This window comes from Lactuca sativa, chromosome 9 (assembly GCF_002870075.4).
Source record: "Lactuca sativa cultivar Salinas chromosome 9, Lsat_Salinas_v11, whole genome shotgun sequence".
Taxonomy (NCBI): domain Eukaryota; kingdom Viridiplantae; phylum Streptophyta; class Magnoliopsida; order Asterales; family Asteraceae; genus Lactuca; species Lactuca sativa.
Window position 1 is genome coordinate 39,679,342 of NC_056631.2, and position 13,279 is coordinate 39,692,620.

A 13,279-nucleotide genomic window follows, 5' to 3' on the forward strand; every position below is an offset into this window, starting at 1 on the left:
TAAGGCTAGAATGAGTCGAATTGTCTCAATTCTGGCCACCGGTGCGAAAACCTTGTCATAATCAATTCCATGCTTAATTTTGAATGTACCCTTTTGCCACAATTCTGGCTTTATGCTTTACAATCTTCTTGTTTGGATCTCGCTTTAGCTTGTATATCCATTTTAATCCGATAGCCCTTCTATTCTTCGGAAGATCAACTAACTTCCAGGTGTTGCTCTTCTCAATTGAGGCTAGTTCTACGTCCATTGCTTCTACCCACTCCCTTTTCTTACTTGTTTCTCTATACGATGTTGGTTCGTCATTGCTGTGTATCATCATGAGCTCTTATGGAGGTATGTGAATTTCCTTCGTATTCTCATATAGATCTGAGAGCAGTCTATACCGTTTTGGGGCACCTCCACCTGTGGAGCTGGAAGCGGTGCTTGGAGTCGTAGACGAAATTGGGGAATTGAGAGTACTGGGAGAATTGGGTGTACCCAATGTGTTTAATGGAGAATCTGATGGGCTCGTTTGTGGATGACCCAAATTGATGGATTGCACATTCTCGGCTCAATCACTATTATCAATCGGTGACCCATTTTCTTGATCTGGAGTGATCGATTTCCACTCGCCTTCATCATCATATATCTCTTCGTCAAAGTCAAAACCTTCGACGGTAAAACTCATGCCGAACGTTGTTCTGATCTTCGCACTCTTCTCCCACTTCCAACTTCTTTTTTCTTCAAAGACAACATCACGACTCACATACAGTTTCCTAGTACTTGGGTCGAATAATCTATAGGCTTTCGATCCTTTTTCAATTCCCAGATGAACTAGACAAACACTTCTGTCTTCCAACTTCTTCAGGTGGCTCTTTGCAATCTTCATGTGCGTAACGCATCCAAATACCCTGAGATGTTCAATATGTGGCTTTCTCCCAATCCACATCTTGTATGGGGTTTTATTCCTTAAAGCTTTAATGTGTGTTCTGTTCAGAACATAAACAAAGTGTGTCACAGCTTCGCCCCATAATACATCTGGCATCTCCATGGTCTTTAAATTACACCTCATCATCTCCAAAACTATACGATTACGCCTCTCTACTACCCGATTTTGTTGTGGGGAGTATGGAGCTGTGTAGTGTCTCTCCAACCCGGTTTTGTTGTAGTACATGGTGAACTCATTTGAAAGAAATTCTCCTCCACGATCTTTTCTCAAGACTTTCACTTTCTCCCCAATTTCAGTCTCTACCTTCTCCCTAAAGTTCTTGAAAATTTGCAGAGCTTCATCCTTTGATTTCATTAAGTAAACCCACATTACTCTGCTATAGTCATCGACTATTAACATGAAATACCTTGTTCCCTGAGGGTGTAGGAGATGAAACCGGACCACAGAGGTCCCCATAAACAAGTTCCAACCTTTTCTTTGCTCTATAATTCATGTGTAAGGGGAAAGGATTCCTTGTCTGCTTTCCCACTAAACACCCTTCACAAGGCTGCAAAGGAATGTTTATGTTGGGTATCCTTTTAATTAACTTCTCGTCTGCCATGTGCTTCATTGAATTGAAGTTTATGTGGCCCAATCTCGCATGCCACAACCATGTTGGGTCATTGATTTGCGCAGTTAGACACATTGCTCTAGCCTCTTCCAGCTCTATCTTATAGAGCTTATTAGATGACCTTTGAACCTTCATTAATAGTTTTCCAGTGGCATCATGAACCCATAAAAATGGATCCTTAATTCTTATTTCATCACCATCTTCTCCTAATTGTCCCAGGCTTATTATATTACTGCATAAGTCTGGAATGTAATATACCTCATCAAGCTTGCATTGACTCCCATCCTTGCACTGAAATGAAATTGAGCCCTTTCCTTCTATACGGACTTTTGCTTCATTACCGAACGACATAACCTTGAATTGACTCATTTAGATTCCTGAATTTGCACTTGTCTCTAGTCATGTGATTACTAGCCCCTGTGTCAAGATACCACATACTTGACTGGTTGAAGGTGTCACCTTGTGATCTTAATTGTGGGGTCACGCTTTCTTCATTGAGAAACACTTCACCATGTTCGAAGGTTGATAGAAACATAGTAGGTTCATTGTCATGGTGGTCTTGTATCCGATTGTTTTCTTGATATCTTTCTCTTCTGGGATTCTTACACTCAGTTGCATAGTGTCCGAACTCCTGGCAATTGTAACATTGGATTCCACTCTTGTCTTGACTACCAGATGCTTGGTGATTGCCTTCCTGCTGTTGATATGAACCCCCTCTACCACGACCTCCACGGCCACCAGTCCTACCTCTGCCTCTGCCTCTGCCTCGACCACGTGAGTTTCCAACATTGCCCCTATTTGACTTTTGCTTGGTTTCTCCCTCTGTTTCCTTCTTGTTCCTCTTTGACCATTCTTTATGAGTCAAGAGAAGTTTTTTCTCGTCACTCTCTCCATGACCTTTCATCCTCTCTTCGTGGGCTTCAGTCTTCCAATCACCTCCTCGATTTGATTTAGATTTGGAGTCTCCTTCTCTCTTCTTTTTGCTTAAGGATTCAAACTCAACCTTCAATGTTTGAATCCTTGTTGCTTTGACTCGGTCTACCCCCAGGAACATTGTCTTCAATGCCTTTAAGCTTCTTTGGTTGTTGTTTTCTTCTCAGCCAAGGACAATAGCAAATCCTCTGGTATCCCTTGATAGATAGCAGCCAAAGCCATCTTATCCTTCTTCACTTCAACAAAGGTGTTTGAAGTCCTGGGTTCCACAGCATCCCAGACTCCTTGGGCCTGCATGAAGACTCAGGTATCTGACCCATACCCGTACAGACATATCGTTGCAGTTGGAGTAGTTAGCTGCTACATGGAAAGGCCAACTACAAAACACCTTCAGGCTGTTAAGGGAATACTTAGGTATGTGAAAGGCACCCTTGACTATGGTCTGAAGTACTCAAGAGGAAGAAAAGAAGTTGTGATTTCTAGATACACTGACAGTGATCTAGGGAATGATGTGAATGATAGGAGAAGTACAGGTGGAATGGCATTTTATGTGAATGGAAATATGATTACATGGGCCTCACAAAAACAGAGATATGTTGCCTTATCCTCCTGTGAAGCAGAGTTTATGGCAGCCACTCTAGCAGCCTGCCAAGGAATATGGCTTAGAAGACTCCTCAGGGAAATACCTGGGCAAACTGTGCCAACTGTAACTCTATTGGTTGATAATCGTTCATCACTTGACCTCATGTAGAACCCAATCTTCTATGGAAGGAGCAAGCACATAGATATAAGATTCCATTTTATTCGTGAATGCATAGAGAATGGGGAAATAACAGTGAGTCATGTAACCAGTGTTTGAAAGTCCTGGTCTTTAGCTTAGTGGAGTTAGTTCCTATTTTTATGCAAGTTTTTGTTTTAAATAGTCTAGCTATGTACGTGACTGAAGTGTCACTTTCTCTGTTATCAAGTTCAATAAGAAAAGCCTCTAAAGCTTTGGTATACCCTGTTCCCTGTCCAGATTTTCCACTTTTGCCCTTCTAAATTTTGTTCCCTGTAAAGGTTGCTTTCCTGTCCCTGTTACTTATTTTGGTGTATTGTTGTTGCTAAAGTCCAACACTAAGTACAATATTAATCTTCTTATTTATTTCATTTTTTTTACGTTCAGCTCTTTTAACCCCCCCCCCCCCCCCCCCCCCCCTTCTTGTTATTTACCTTTGGCGTGAAACTCTTCTTGTTGGTGGTCTTCTAGGAAGCAGCATCTCTAACTGGTATGGCTGCCTACATGTGACCTCCCCCTTATACAATATTTCCTATGAAATTTGGGTATTGTTGCTGTTTAAATCTTTAGATATGCTTTGGGAGATTTTAGAAACATTTGATTTGTTTGGATATAAAATATGACAAAATCGACCCATATTTAGGTAAATTGCTAAAAGTTGCCAACTTAAGTTCTAGCATGCTTGGTGGAAATAGGTTTTTGTCCAGCCTTTTTAAATTGTTATTACATAATTATTAATTAAAGTGTTAATTAAATATGATTACAAACTACAAAGTTATACTGTTACTGTATTACAATATAATAATATGTTTTAATAATGCAATTTAGGATGTTGTAAGCATTTACATACACTTTAGTCTCTACTTTTGAACCATTTCACCCATTGGAGATAAACTATAATCGAAATCAGCCCATTTTTTTTAAGGTAAATGGGTTGAAATTGCCACTTGTATGTTCTAGGGTGCTTGGTTATAATACTTTTTCTATATATTCTTTGTTGAATCTTATAGATAATTAATGTCTTAAAACTGATTACAAAAAATCATACTATTACAATTTAATGTGTTCAGATAAAGATAAAAAATGTTAGGGTAAATTACACGAATGGTCCCTATGGTTTAGGGTAACTTATGCGTTTGGCCCCTAACTTATTTTTCTAACTCGGAAGGTTCCTACTATTTGTTTTTGTTACACGCTTGGTCCCTGTCTTACATAAAAAGTTTATTTTTTCCTTGATTTTTTAATTTATTTAAATAAATACACCCCAACCCCACCTTCTCACCTTACCTTACCTATCCTACCCTTTCTTTCTATTTAAATAATTGTCTTTTTACGTAAGATAGGGACCAAATGCGTAACAAAAACAAACAATAAAGACCAAGTGTGCAACAATAACAAACAATAGGGACCTTCCGAGTTAAAAAAATAAGTTAGGGACCAAGCGTGCAAATTATCCCAAACCATAGGGACCATTCATGTAATTTACTCAAAATTGAAAGGAAGCTAGTGCCAAGGGGAGGAAGCTAGTGCCCAGGGGCGGTCCTAGAGTGGGGGCAACTGCCCCCACAATAAAAAAAAATCACTAAAAAATAAGTTTTTTTTCAAAAAAAAAATATTTTAACCCTTCAAAATTATATATTTTGATTCATCAAAAAAATTTGCCCCACATAAAAAAGTTATTAAAAAATTTGCCCCCGAAATTTTTTGGGTCCACCCCTCCTAGTGCCTAGACCACTCCTACACTATTCCACTACCGTGATTCCTAAGCTTCCACACCCTCTTATATCAGGTCATGTCCTCATTAAAAGCTAACTCTTTCAAGTCTAATGTCATACTATCTTTCCACTTCCTTCACGGGTGACCTCTACCTTAGGAGATTGCCTACTTCTCGAATTGTAGGATTTATCTTGTAATTTTGTTTTGTTTAGTGACTAATTAATTAATGATTATCCATGCTCTGATAACTCTTATCAAACTGGTATCATAGCATGAAGATTTTGAAATAACCACTTTGTTACTCTTCACCGCTTCACCGATGATACTACTCATCTGAAGTTATTATTCATCTATGCCACTGTTCATTGATGCCAATGTTTATCCACTTATACTGTTCAATTTAACTTTCACGGTACTATTCACCCAAAAAGTAGTATTTCAAATTTTTCTTTGCTATGGCAAACAAGAAAAACGATACCTTGGAATCCAAGCTAGAAGTGGTTGTCAAACTGTTTCGTGCAGAAGTTGTACAAATACACATTGAGGTTCTCGCCACATTAGATGAGAGGTTGCTGGAGCTGAAAAACAGCAACAAAAACTGTTGTGCAAGCAATCAAAGAAAGGCAATAAAAATGATATACAAAATTAACATGGTTCGGTTGATGCAACCTACATCCACGAGCATAAACCAGAGATCTCTGCTATAACTCGACTATTTTGAAAGTGATACATTGAAAAACCTACTTATGAATACTTCCAACTGAAAACCAAAGCAACTATTGGGCCGAGCGCATACCCAGCCTACTCCAAACACTTATCCCTTCGAAATTGCTACTCGGGTTTCTTCACTTTGTTTCGGGTCAGGTTGTTCATTCGGATCACTAAGTTCCAAGTCATAGTCTAACAACAACAGTATGTATTAAGGGACGAACCATTACATGGTTCCAGTTAAGTGAGCAACGAGTGCAATTTACATCATAGGAGCAGTTAAAAGGGCAACTATTAGATCGTTTCCAATTAACAAAGAAAGCAACCCATATGAGCAATTTTTTGGCAACAGTGCAAGATGAGACATTCCAAGAGTATTAAAATCAGTTTGAAAGGTTTTCGGGATAACCTATCAGAATACCATAAACTATTTTAGAAGGGACATTTTTGAATGGGATAAATCCATATGTTTGCTTGGTGTAATGGGTACTACAACCTAACTGGTTAACGCAAATGATCAGGGCCATATAAACAAATACAAGCAAATGTTGGACGACCCAAGATCAAAACTGGTCGCTCTTACGATCGATGGGGGAACAATATGGGGCAAAAGTAGAGTGGTTGACGTATATTTATGTGACTATGTCGATGATCACCGGGAAAGGAATGGGAACTGTGGAAATAATAGACTGAGTTGGGGGGAAATTTCGAATGTACACCAAGACAGAATTGGGATGCCCGGGCTTTGACCCAAGACTTCACTTATGTGTTTCCCTTCTGGTAGGTCAATCATACGGGGACTACAACAATTGAATGAGTATCAAAATGCTCCAAGTAAACAAAGCAACAACAATACCCAAGTAAAGAGGTAAATGGTTGGTAAGATGTAGGCAACCTCCATGCAAAGTTAGGAATAGTGAGTTCATTCATGACATCCGACATAAAAAATCGCAAGCTTACAAATGGTTCTCTCTTGCATATAAAAAGCAACCTTTGTTGCCATTCAATGAAAAAGAACAGCTACAATCATAAAGTTGGAAATAAAAGATAAGTAAGGCTAACTTGTTGAGTTGTGAAGTTTGATTTTTTCCTTTAACCTGATTGATGCTACACAGCTATAGAGACCAAGCATGGAGCAAAGTTGTTGGTGCAATGAAGTTCATATAGCAAAATCTACTCATAACTGTAGGTTGTGAACTAGTCAGAAGTGTAGGTGAAAGGTAGGTAGTTTGTTGCGGCCAAGCACCGAAGCACAACTAGTGATGACATCAAACCTTATTACTTGAGCTTCACCTTCGGTGTACATCATGCTTTAGCCTTAAGTGATCAGAACTAGTCCTAGACTCTGAACTTTGTTAGGCCTAGTAACTTTTGGACCGAGTTTTCTATTGTGGGCTAGCTTATGTCAGTGATGTCATAGGCCCATGAATTAGGTCAAACATTTATTAAATTGATCTCATTGTATGACTATAACCCTAATGAAAAAAGTGTGTATTCAAGATTATCAGTAAATCTCTCTAGTTCATTTGTAGATGTAGCTTTATTACTCGGATCAAGTGAACTCCATTACATCCTTGTGTTCTTTCTTTATTGTTCTTTGCATCTTTATTATCATGTTTGTGCTTCTTGAAGTCCTTAATCATAACATAAGCAATAGGAGCAAGGGTAAGCGGGTAAATATTGGACAAATATAGTGATACCGCAGATAATGAAACCAAATATAAGCAACAAAGTCGGAAGTAAATACTAGAAAAACAACCTGGAAGTAAGGGAACAAGAGTAAGGCTAGTAAAAACCAAACGTCACACACAAAAAGTGGAAAGGAAGCTAGTCTCTAGACTACTCCTACATTACACTACTCTACTCTAATTCTCTAGTTGTGTTTAGTGCGTCACAGCTAGTTGAGCTTATATTTTCGATTTTTTTAGTTGTCATGTTTGTGTAACAACGAGACATTGGGTATTTTCCTTTTTGACACGAAAATTTAATTATGTTGCAAATTGATCCTTACGCCAAGCATACTTGGGGTGTACACTTGGCGTAGCTCATTTAAATGGGCCGCGTGTTCAGGTGAGTACGTTGGGCATACGTGGCATGTGAGAAAACCCTAATTTTTAGAGTTTGAGCACTGTTTAAACATCATTATCCCTCAAAAATGTTTTTCTCCATCTCTCAAAATGTCCCTTGCTAACCCTAATCTATTGTGTGAGCATTTTTGAGCTTGAGAATATATTTGTGCTCTTGAAAGAGGAAAAGATAATGGAATCATCTTGGAAGCTTCAAGAAATTGTAGATCTGTAACTTCCACCTTGCAAGCAACCTCCAGAAGGTATAAAGTTGGAAACTTGATGATTGTTTTCCTTGGATCTTGCTAGTTCTTAAGTTTTATGCATTTTGGTCCCTTAGTTTTGGTATTCATGAGTATGGCTTACTCTAAACCATAAGAGTTGTCCTTTTAGATGTTTTTAGGTGCCAAGAACCATAAAAATGTGATCTTGGTCCTTTTCTTCCCTCCATGCAAGAGTTATGGTGTTTGGTTTGAGTATTAAGTTAGGGTTTTGGTTTTTGGACCACTTCTAGCCAAGGAAAGTCATAAATGTGGAAAGTTTATGACTTAGAATGATATTTTGGTCGAGATCTGAACTTTAGACATGAAGTCTTAATGGATTAAGCACTTAAAAAAGAAAAAGCAGATTCCGGCTGAGTACGCTGGGCGTACTAGGGGGTAAGTAGAATCAGGTTGAGTAAGTTGGGCGTACTAGGGGGTATGCTGCACGTACTAGCCAAGAGCCTCGTATTTTGGATGGATCGCAACTACGCCCAGCGTAGTGACCGAGTACACGGGGCGTGCTAAGTCTGTGTTGACTTTCCTTTTGACTTTTGAATTTTTGACATTGAATTTGACTAGGATTTTGACCAAGTTTGACTTAGGCATTTTAGGTATTTTGAGTAGTAGTTTGAGATTAGGTCAATGTTTGTTGTATAGGTGATATGTAGAGTTGGTATTTGGAGCAGCATTCTTTTCTGCTATCTTCCAGCCTGTGAGGTGAGTTTTCTTCACTGTACTTATGGGCGAAGGCACCAATGTCGGCCCACTAGATCATGTATACTGGTATATTGGATTGATGTTATGCTTGTTATATGATAGTATGGTAGATCTTTATGATTACCTGTGTTCACTGAGTATGTGTTAAATTGGTAGATCCGTATGATTACATGTACTTGTTGGGGGAACTCACTAAGCTTTGACTTACAGTTTGATTGTTATGGTTTTAGGTACTTCAGAGGACAGGAGCAAAGCGAAGGCTTGATCGTGCATATCATCCTTGATATTTTATGAGTTTATGATTTTGGGATACTCTGTTCATGTTTTGATATTTTGGGAACTATGATTTGTAGACATTTATGGTTTTTGGATGGTTTTAAAAATGAAAATTTTACCTTGATTTTTGGGATGTTAATGTTTGACAAACCAAAAAGTAAGCTTGTAAGCTATCTTTTTTTGAAAAGCTACTTAGATTAGTTTTTCAGGAGTTTTTTTTAAAGTTTCCCAAATATACCCTTAATTAATTATTAAAAAACATATTCTTTTAAATTCCCTTTTATATCATTTTATATATTTCAGTTAGCTTATCATCTATTTTTTTTTTACCAAATGTCATTTTTTATTAGCTAGTTTTTAAGCTAGCAACTAGTTTTCAAGATAGAAGCTAGCAGCTAGCTTTCAAGCTAGCAGCTAGCTTTCAAGCTAACAGCTAGTTCTTTATCTGTTAGCTAGCAGTTAGCTTTTTAGCTAGTACACCAAACATAACCTAAGCTTATATGCCCTCGTATCTAAGGTCATGACCTCGGTAAAAGGCAACTACTTCAAGTCTAACCTCACTATATTTGCATTTCCAATTATAGCATGCATTATCCTGATTCTAAGTTCCATATAAACTCAATTGGCTTGATTATGCATAATTTTTTACTCTCAGGAGTCTAGATGGAAAAACACTCAACCTTGTTTTCGAATTTATGAAACTCATTTATGTCGTTTAGTTGGGCATTATAGATATTAACGCCCGTTTTAATGCAAGGTCATTGACTCTTTTTGGACTTATGCGTCCTACCTTGGGTTTATATGGAACTAGCTTTTTAGAGAGAGATCATCTTCATACCCAAGTTCTTTCGGCATCCTAGCGGTGCCTCTTTGAAATTTACAATTTCTTCAGGTAAATTTATCTTTCCCATTTTCTTATGTAGTGGCAATTTTCAATTTTTCTTAACAAGATGCACAATTCCTATTAAGATCATTGTCAGAATTTCAATAAGCTTACTATGGAATTTATATGGCAACCCAATAAATAGTTAATTTCTAGGGTTTACTGTTTCTTTTCTCATAAATAGATACATATTTTTGTGTTGGCCGAATCTTTGTAGATTTGACATTTTATTGAAGAATTTATAAATAATTTTTGTATTAAAAAGGAAATTATGGAGGAATGCTACTTATCTTAATTCTTCCCCTTTTTTTCATAAGAAAAGTAGCATCTTAAATGTGATCTTGGTCTTATTAGCAATTCGAAAAAGAAGATGGCGAATATGAAAGATTTACACTTGGACATTTTGAATGTGATCGTGGTTATGATAGCAACATCGAGTGATGGTGCCAGAGACCTGGCAAGGGCTTCGGCAGTGTAAGTTTCACTGTTTTCTTGTCCCTTTTTGCGTCTGTGTTAGTTGGATGGAATGAAATGAAATGACGAATGGATGGAATAGACATGCTAATCGAATAAGTCGATAAATCCCAGATAAGATTATACTAAAAGATATATATTCTAGTTATTTTTATAAAATAAAACTGCAACTCAATTACTATCTTGAATTTCTTTATAAACATCTATGCCAGTATGCATTATATAAATAAAAATAGGTTATATATCAAATTTTCATTTCATTCCATTATATAATCCCCCAACCACCCACCCAAGTAAAGAATGAAAATTAACGAAATTGAAGGAGTGACATTCCTTTAAGAAATGATTCATTCCATTCCATCAGGCCAAACAAATAGCACTTTTTATTGAACCTTTCATTTCACCAGGCAAAACAAACAACTTTTTTTCATAACGGTGGAATGAACCTTGCCTTTTGTTTTGTGATTCTATCTTACCAAACACTGTTTTATAATAATTCCTAATAATGCTAATTGGATTCCTTTAGTCAGTTGTTTTCATTGTAAACTTTCTGCAGCTTCAAGAACTTTAAGACCCAGGCTCAACAACCACACATCTTAAAGATGGTCAATTTTCAGCGTTTGACTTCTACTACTGATACTCTTAGGAAGCACCGTGAGAGAAACGGACTCCTTTGTATGTGTGCCCGAGCTGGAAATCAAGCTGCCAAGTCCATCTTGGGAAAGGTAACCTTTTTAAACAACTGCCCAAATTGTTTTCTTTCAGCATTTTGATATACGAATTTTGAAATCGTTTTGTAGATTATGTATTTGATTGACTGACTATTGATATCATTTGATAGGCGGGTTTGGGTCAAGTAAGAATGGAACCCACAAAACTATCTTGTCATTTTTAGAGTTTCATAAATATTTAATAATTGAAACATGGTTACGAAAAGGGTTAAATGCGAAAAATAAGAATGTAGTATTGCATCTTACTTTCATTTTTTTCTTATTAAGACATTGCTCATTCAAACAAAAATCTTGTAATATAAGGAAACGAAACTAGGATGCTAAAAAAACTTATCAATGATAGTATATTGCGATTTCTTGCATTTAACACTATTATTCAAATGCACGACTTTAACCCATTCAACTCTATTCCTTTTTAGCTAATCTGTTTAATTCTGACTAGTTAGTAATACAAAATGACACATTTTCACATTATTCGGTTAAATTTCCCCCCTATAATATAACACATAGTTCCTCTGTGTGTGTGTGTGTTTAGCAGGCTATCCTACTTCGCGACTCCTGGTTTTTTGGCATGATATATAATGACAATCAACAAGCATATTATGGGTGCATTGCATCGAGTCAAGTTCTACATCACCATAACCTTGTGCGAACGTTTATCCTTAGTGCCCCCTCCAAAGAAATTGTTGTAATGCGTCAATATTTAGTGAAATATGTGATCGCTCATGCAGGATACAATGCGGCTAGTGAGTGTGGACTCATTGCAGCCATTTGTACTTTGTGTAATACTGAGGCTGCAAGGCATAGAGCAACTAGAGTTGGAAGTGACCAAAACCAAGCGACCATCAGTTCATTTATCGATATCTTGGCTCTTTTGGAGCCACCACCAGAAGCAATGTTTCGTGACACTGTGGTTATCTTGTTTGATAAACTCTTCCCATCGGCTCGTGATTGAGCTTGGGATGGTGTTGCCTTAAGGAAATAATAAAATAAATCGTTTTAATAATATGTCTATGATTCAAATCCGACCCCGTTCATTAAAAGGCCCACTCTTATTTGAAAAATTGCAAATATGTTCAAAGTGTGAAAGTCCAGGTCCAATTTAATGACGTTAGGCCGGTATAGGGGTGTTCATTTGGATGGATCGGTTCAACCCGATCCAATCAAGTGAATCCAAATTGATTTCGGTTGTCTAAACATGGGATCGAATAATCCAAACTAATTTCAAATCCGATCCGATCCAACCAAATTACAATTCGATTGGATCGGTTTTCAAAAACCGAAATATTTTAAAACCACATATAATTAGAATATTAGCCAACTTTATAGAAGAAAAAAAAACAAATTATTTAGTTATGGTTTTTAATTTATAAACAACTACTAAATAAATATATTATAGTTTAATATTTTATAGATAAAAAAAACTTTTGAGATAACATGTATATTAAGGTTTTTTATTAGGTGAAACTAGTTGTGAGACTCATGTATCATATGCGTTAATTTAAAAAAAAAAACAAAAAAGTTAAATATAAAAGTCAAAATATTTTGGAACTTTGAATTTATAAGAAAATAATTAAAATAATGAATTATTATAATAGAAATGTTTTTTTTTAAATTTAAACAAATAATTTAAATAAATAAAAGAAATTAATGAGCTTTAATTTTAGGAATTTTGAAATTAAAAGGTAGGTTAATTAATGAAATTGATATCAATTTATTAATACATTTATTGCATTTATTACATTAAAATATTATGTGAAATTTACTAAAACAGAAAAACTCATAAAATGACATCTGGAAAAAAAATTAATTCCAAATGAGAAATTAAATATCCTCATACTTCTTATTCCTACATATCCTACCCAATTAAATGGTGACATGTGTAACATTTAATGATCATTTAATGAAATTTAATGATATTTTAGGATACTATTACGACACATGTCATCATTTAAATGGGTACGATGATTGATAAGAACAAACGGTAGGAAGATATTTAATTTCTCATTCCAAATAACTACAAAATGACAATTGGCAAATTGAATGAGAGTGTGACAAGTGGCAAAAAAAAAACCTTCATTTATTAGCGAGGATGTTTTGAATCTATTTGACAACATAAATGACTAAATTACTAAATATATATATATATATATATATATATATATATATATATATATATATATATATATATATATA

At 36.1% G+C, this 13,279-nt stretch overlaps 2 protein-coding genes across 2 annotated transcripts; both read left to right on the top strand.

Moving 5' to 3' along the window:
• Nucleotides 1-2,766: 2,766 nt before the first annotated feature.
• LOC122196067 (secreted RxLR effector protein 161-like) lies at nucleotides 2,767-3,222 on the top strand. Its single transcript, XM_042898387.1, has one exon. The coding sequence runs from the start codon at nucleotides 2,767-2,769 to the stop codon at nucleotides 3,220-3,222; it is 456 nt and encodes a 151-aa protein (XP_042754321.1).
• Nucleotides 3,223-10,914: 7,692 nt separating this feature from the next.
• Nucleotides 10,915-12,089, top strand: LOC111891641 (uncharacterized). The gene is made up of 2 exons (XM_023887704.3): nucleotides 10,915-11,077; nucleotides 11,622-12,089. Exons 1-2 carry the CDS (start codon nucleotides 10,955-10,957, stop codon nucleotides 12,036-12,038), a joined length of 540 nt encoding a protein of 179 aa, XP_023743472.2. The 5' UTR covers nucleotides 10,915-10,954; the 3' UTR covers nucleotides 12,039-12,089.
• Nucleotides 12,090-13,279: the final 1,190 nt, after the last annotated feature.

Bases quoted from the DNA above. Each gene is read 5' to 3' on its own strand.
- LOC122196067 (XM_042898387.1), top strand. From the start codon at position 2,767: ATGAAGACTCAGGTATCTGACCCATACCCGTACAGACATATCGTTGCA.
- LOC111891641 (XM_023887704.3), top strand. From the start codon at position 10,955: ATGGTCAATTTTCAGCGTTTGACTTCTACTACTGATACTCTTAGGAAG. The intron at 11,078-11,621 runs GTAACCTTTTTA...TGTGTTTAGCAG, and splicing joins CCAAGTCCATCTTGGGAAAG to GCTATCCTACTTCGCGACTC.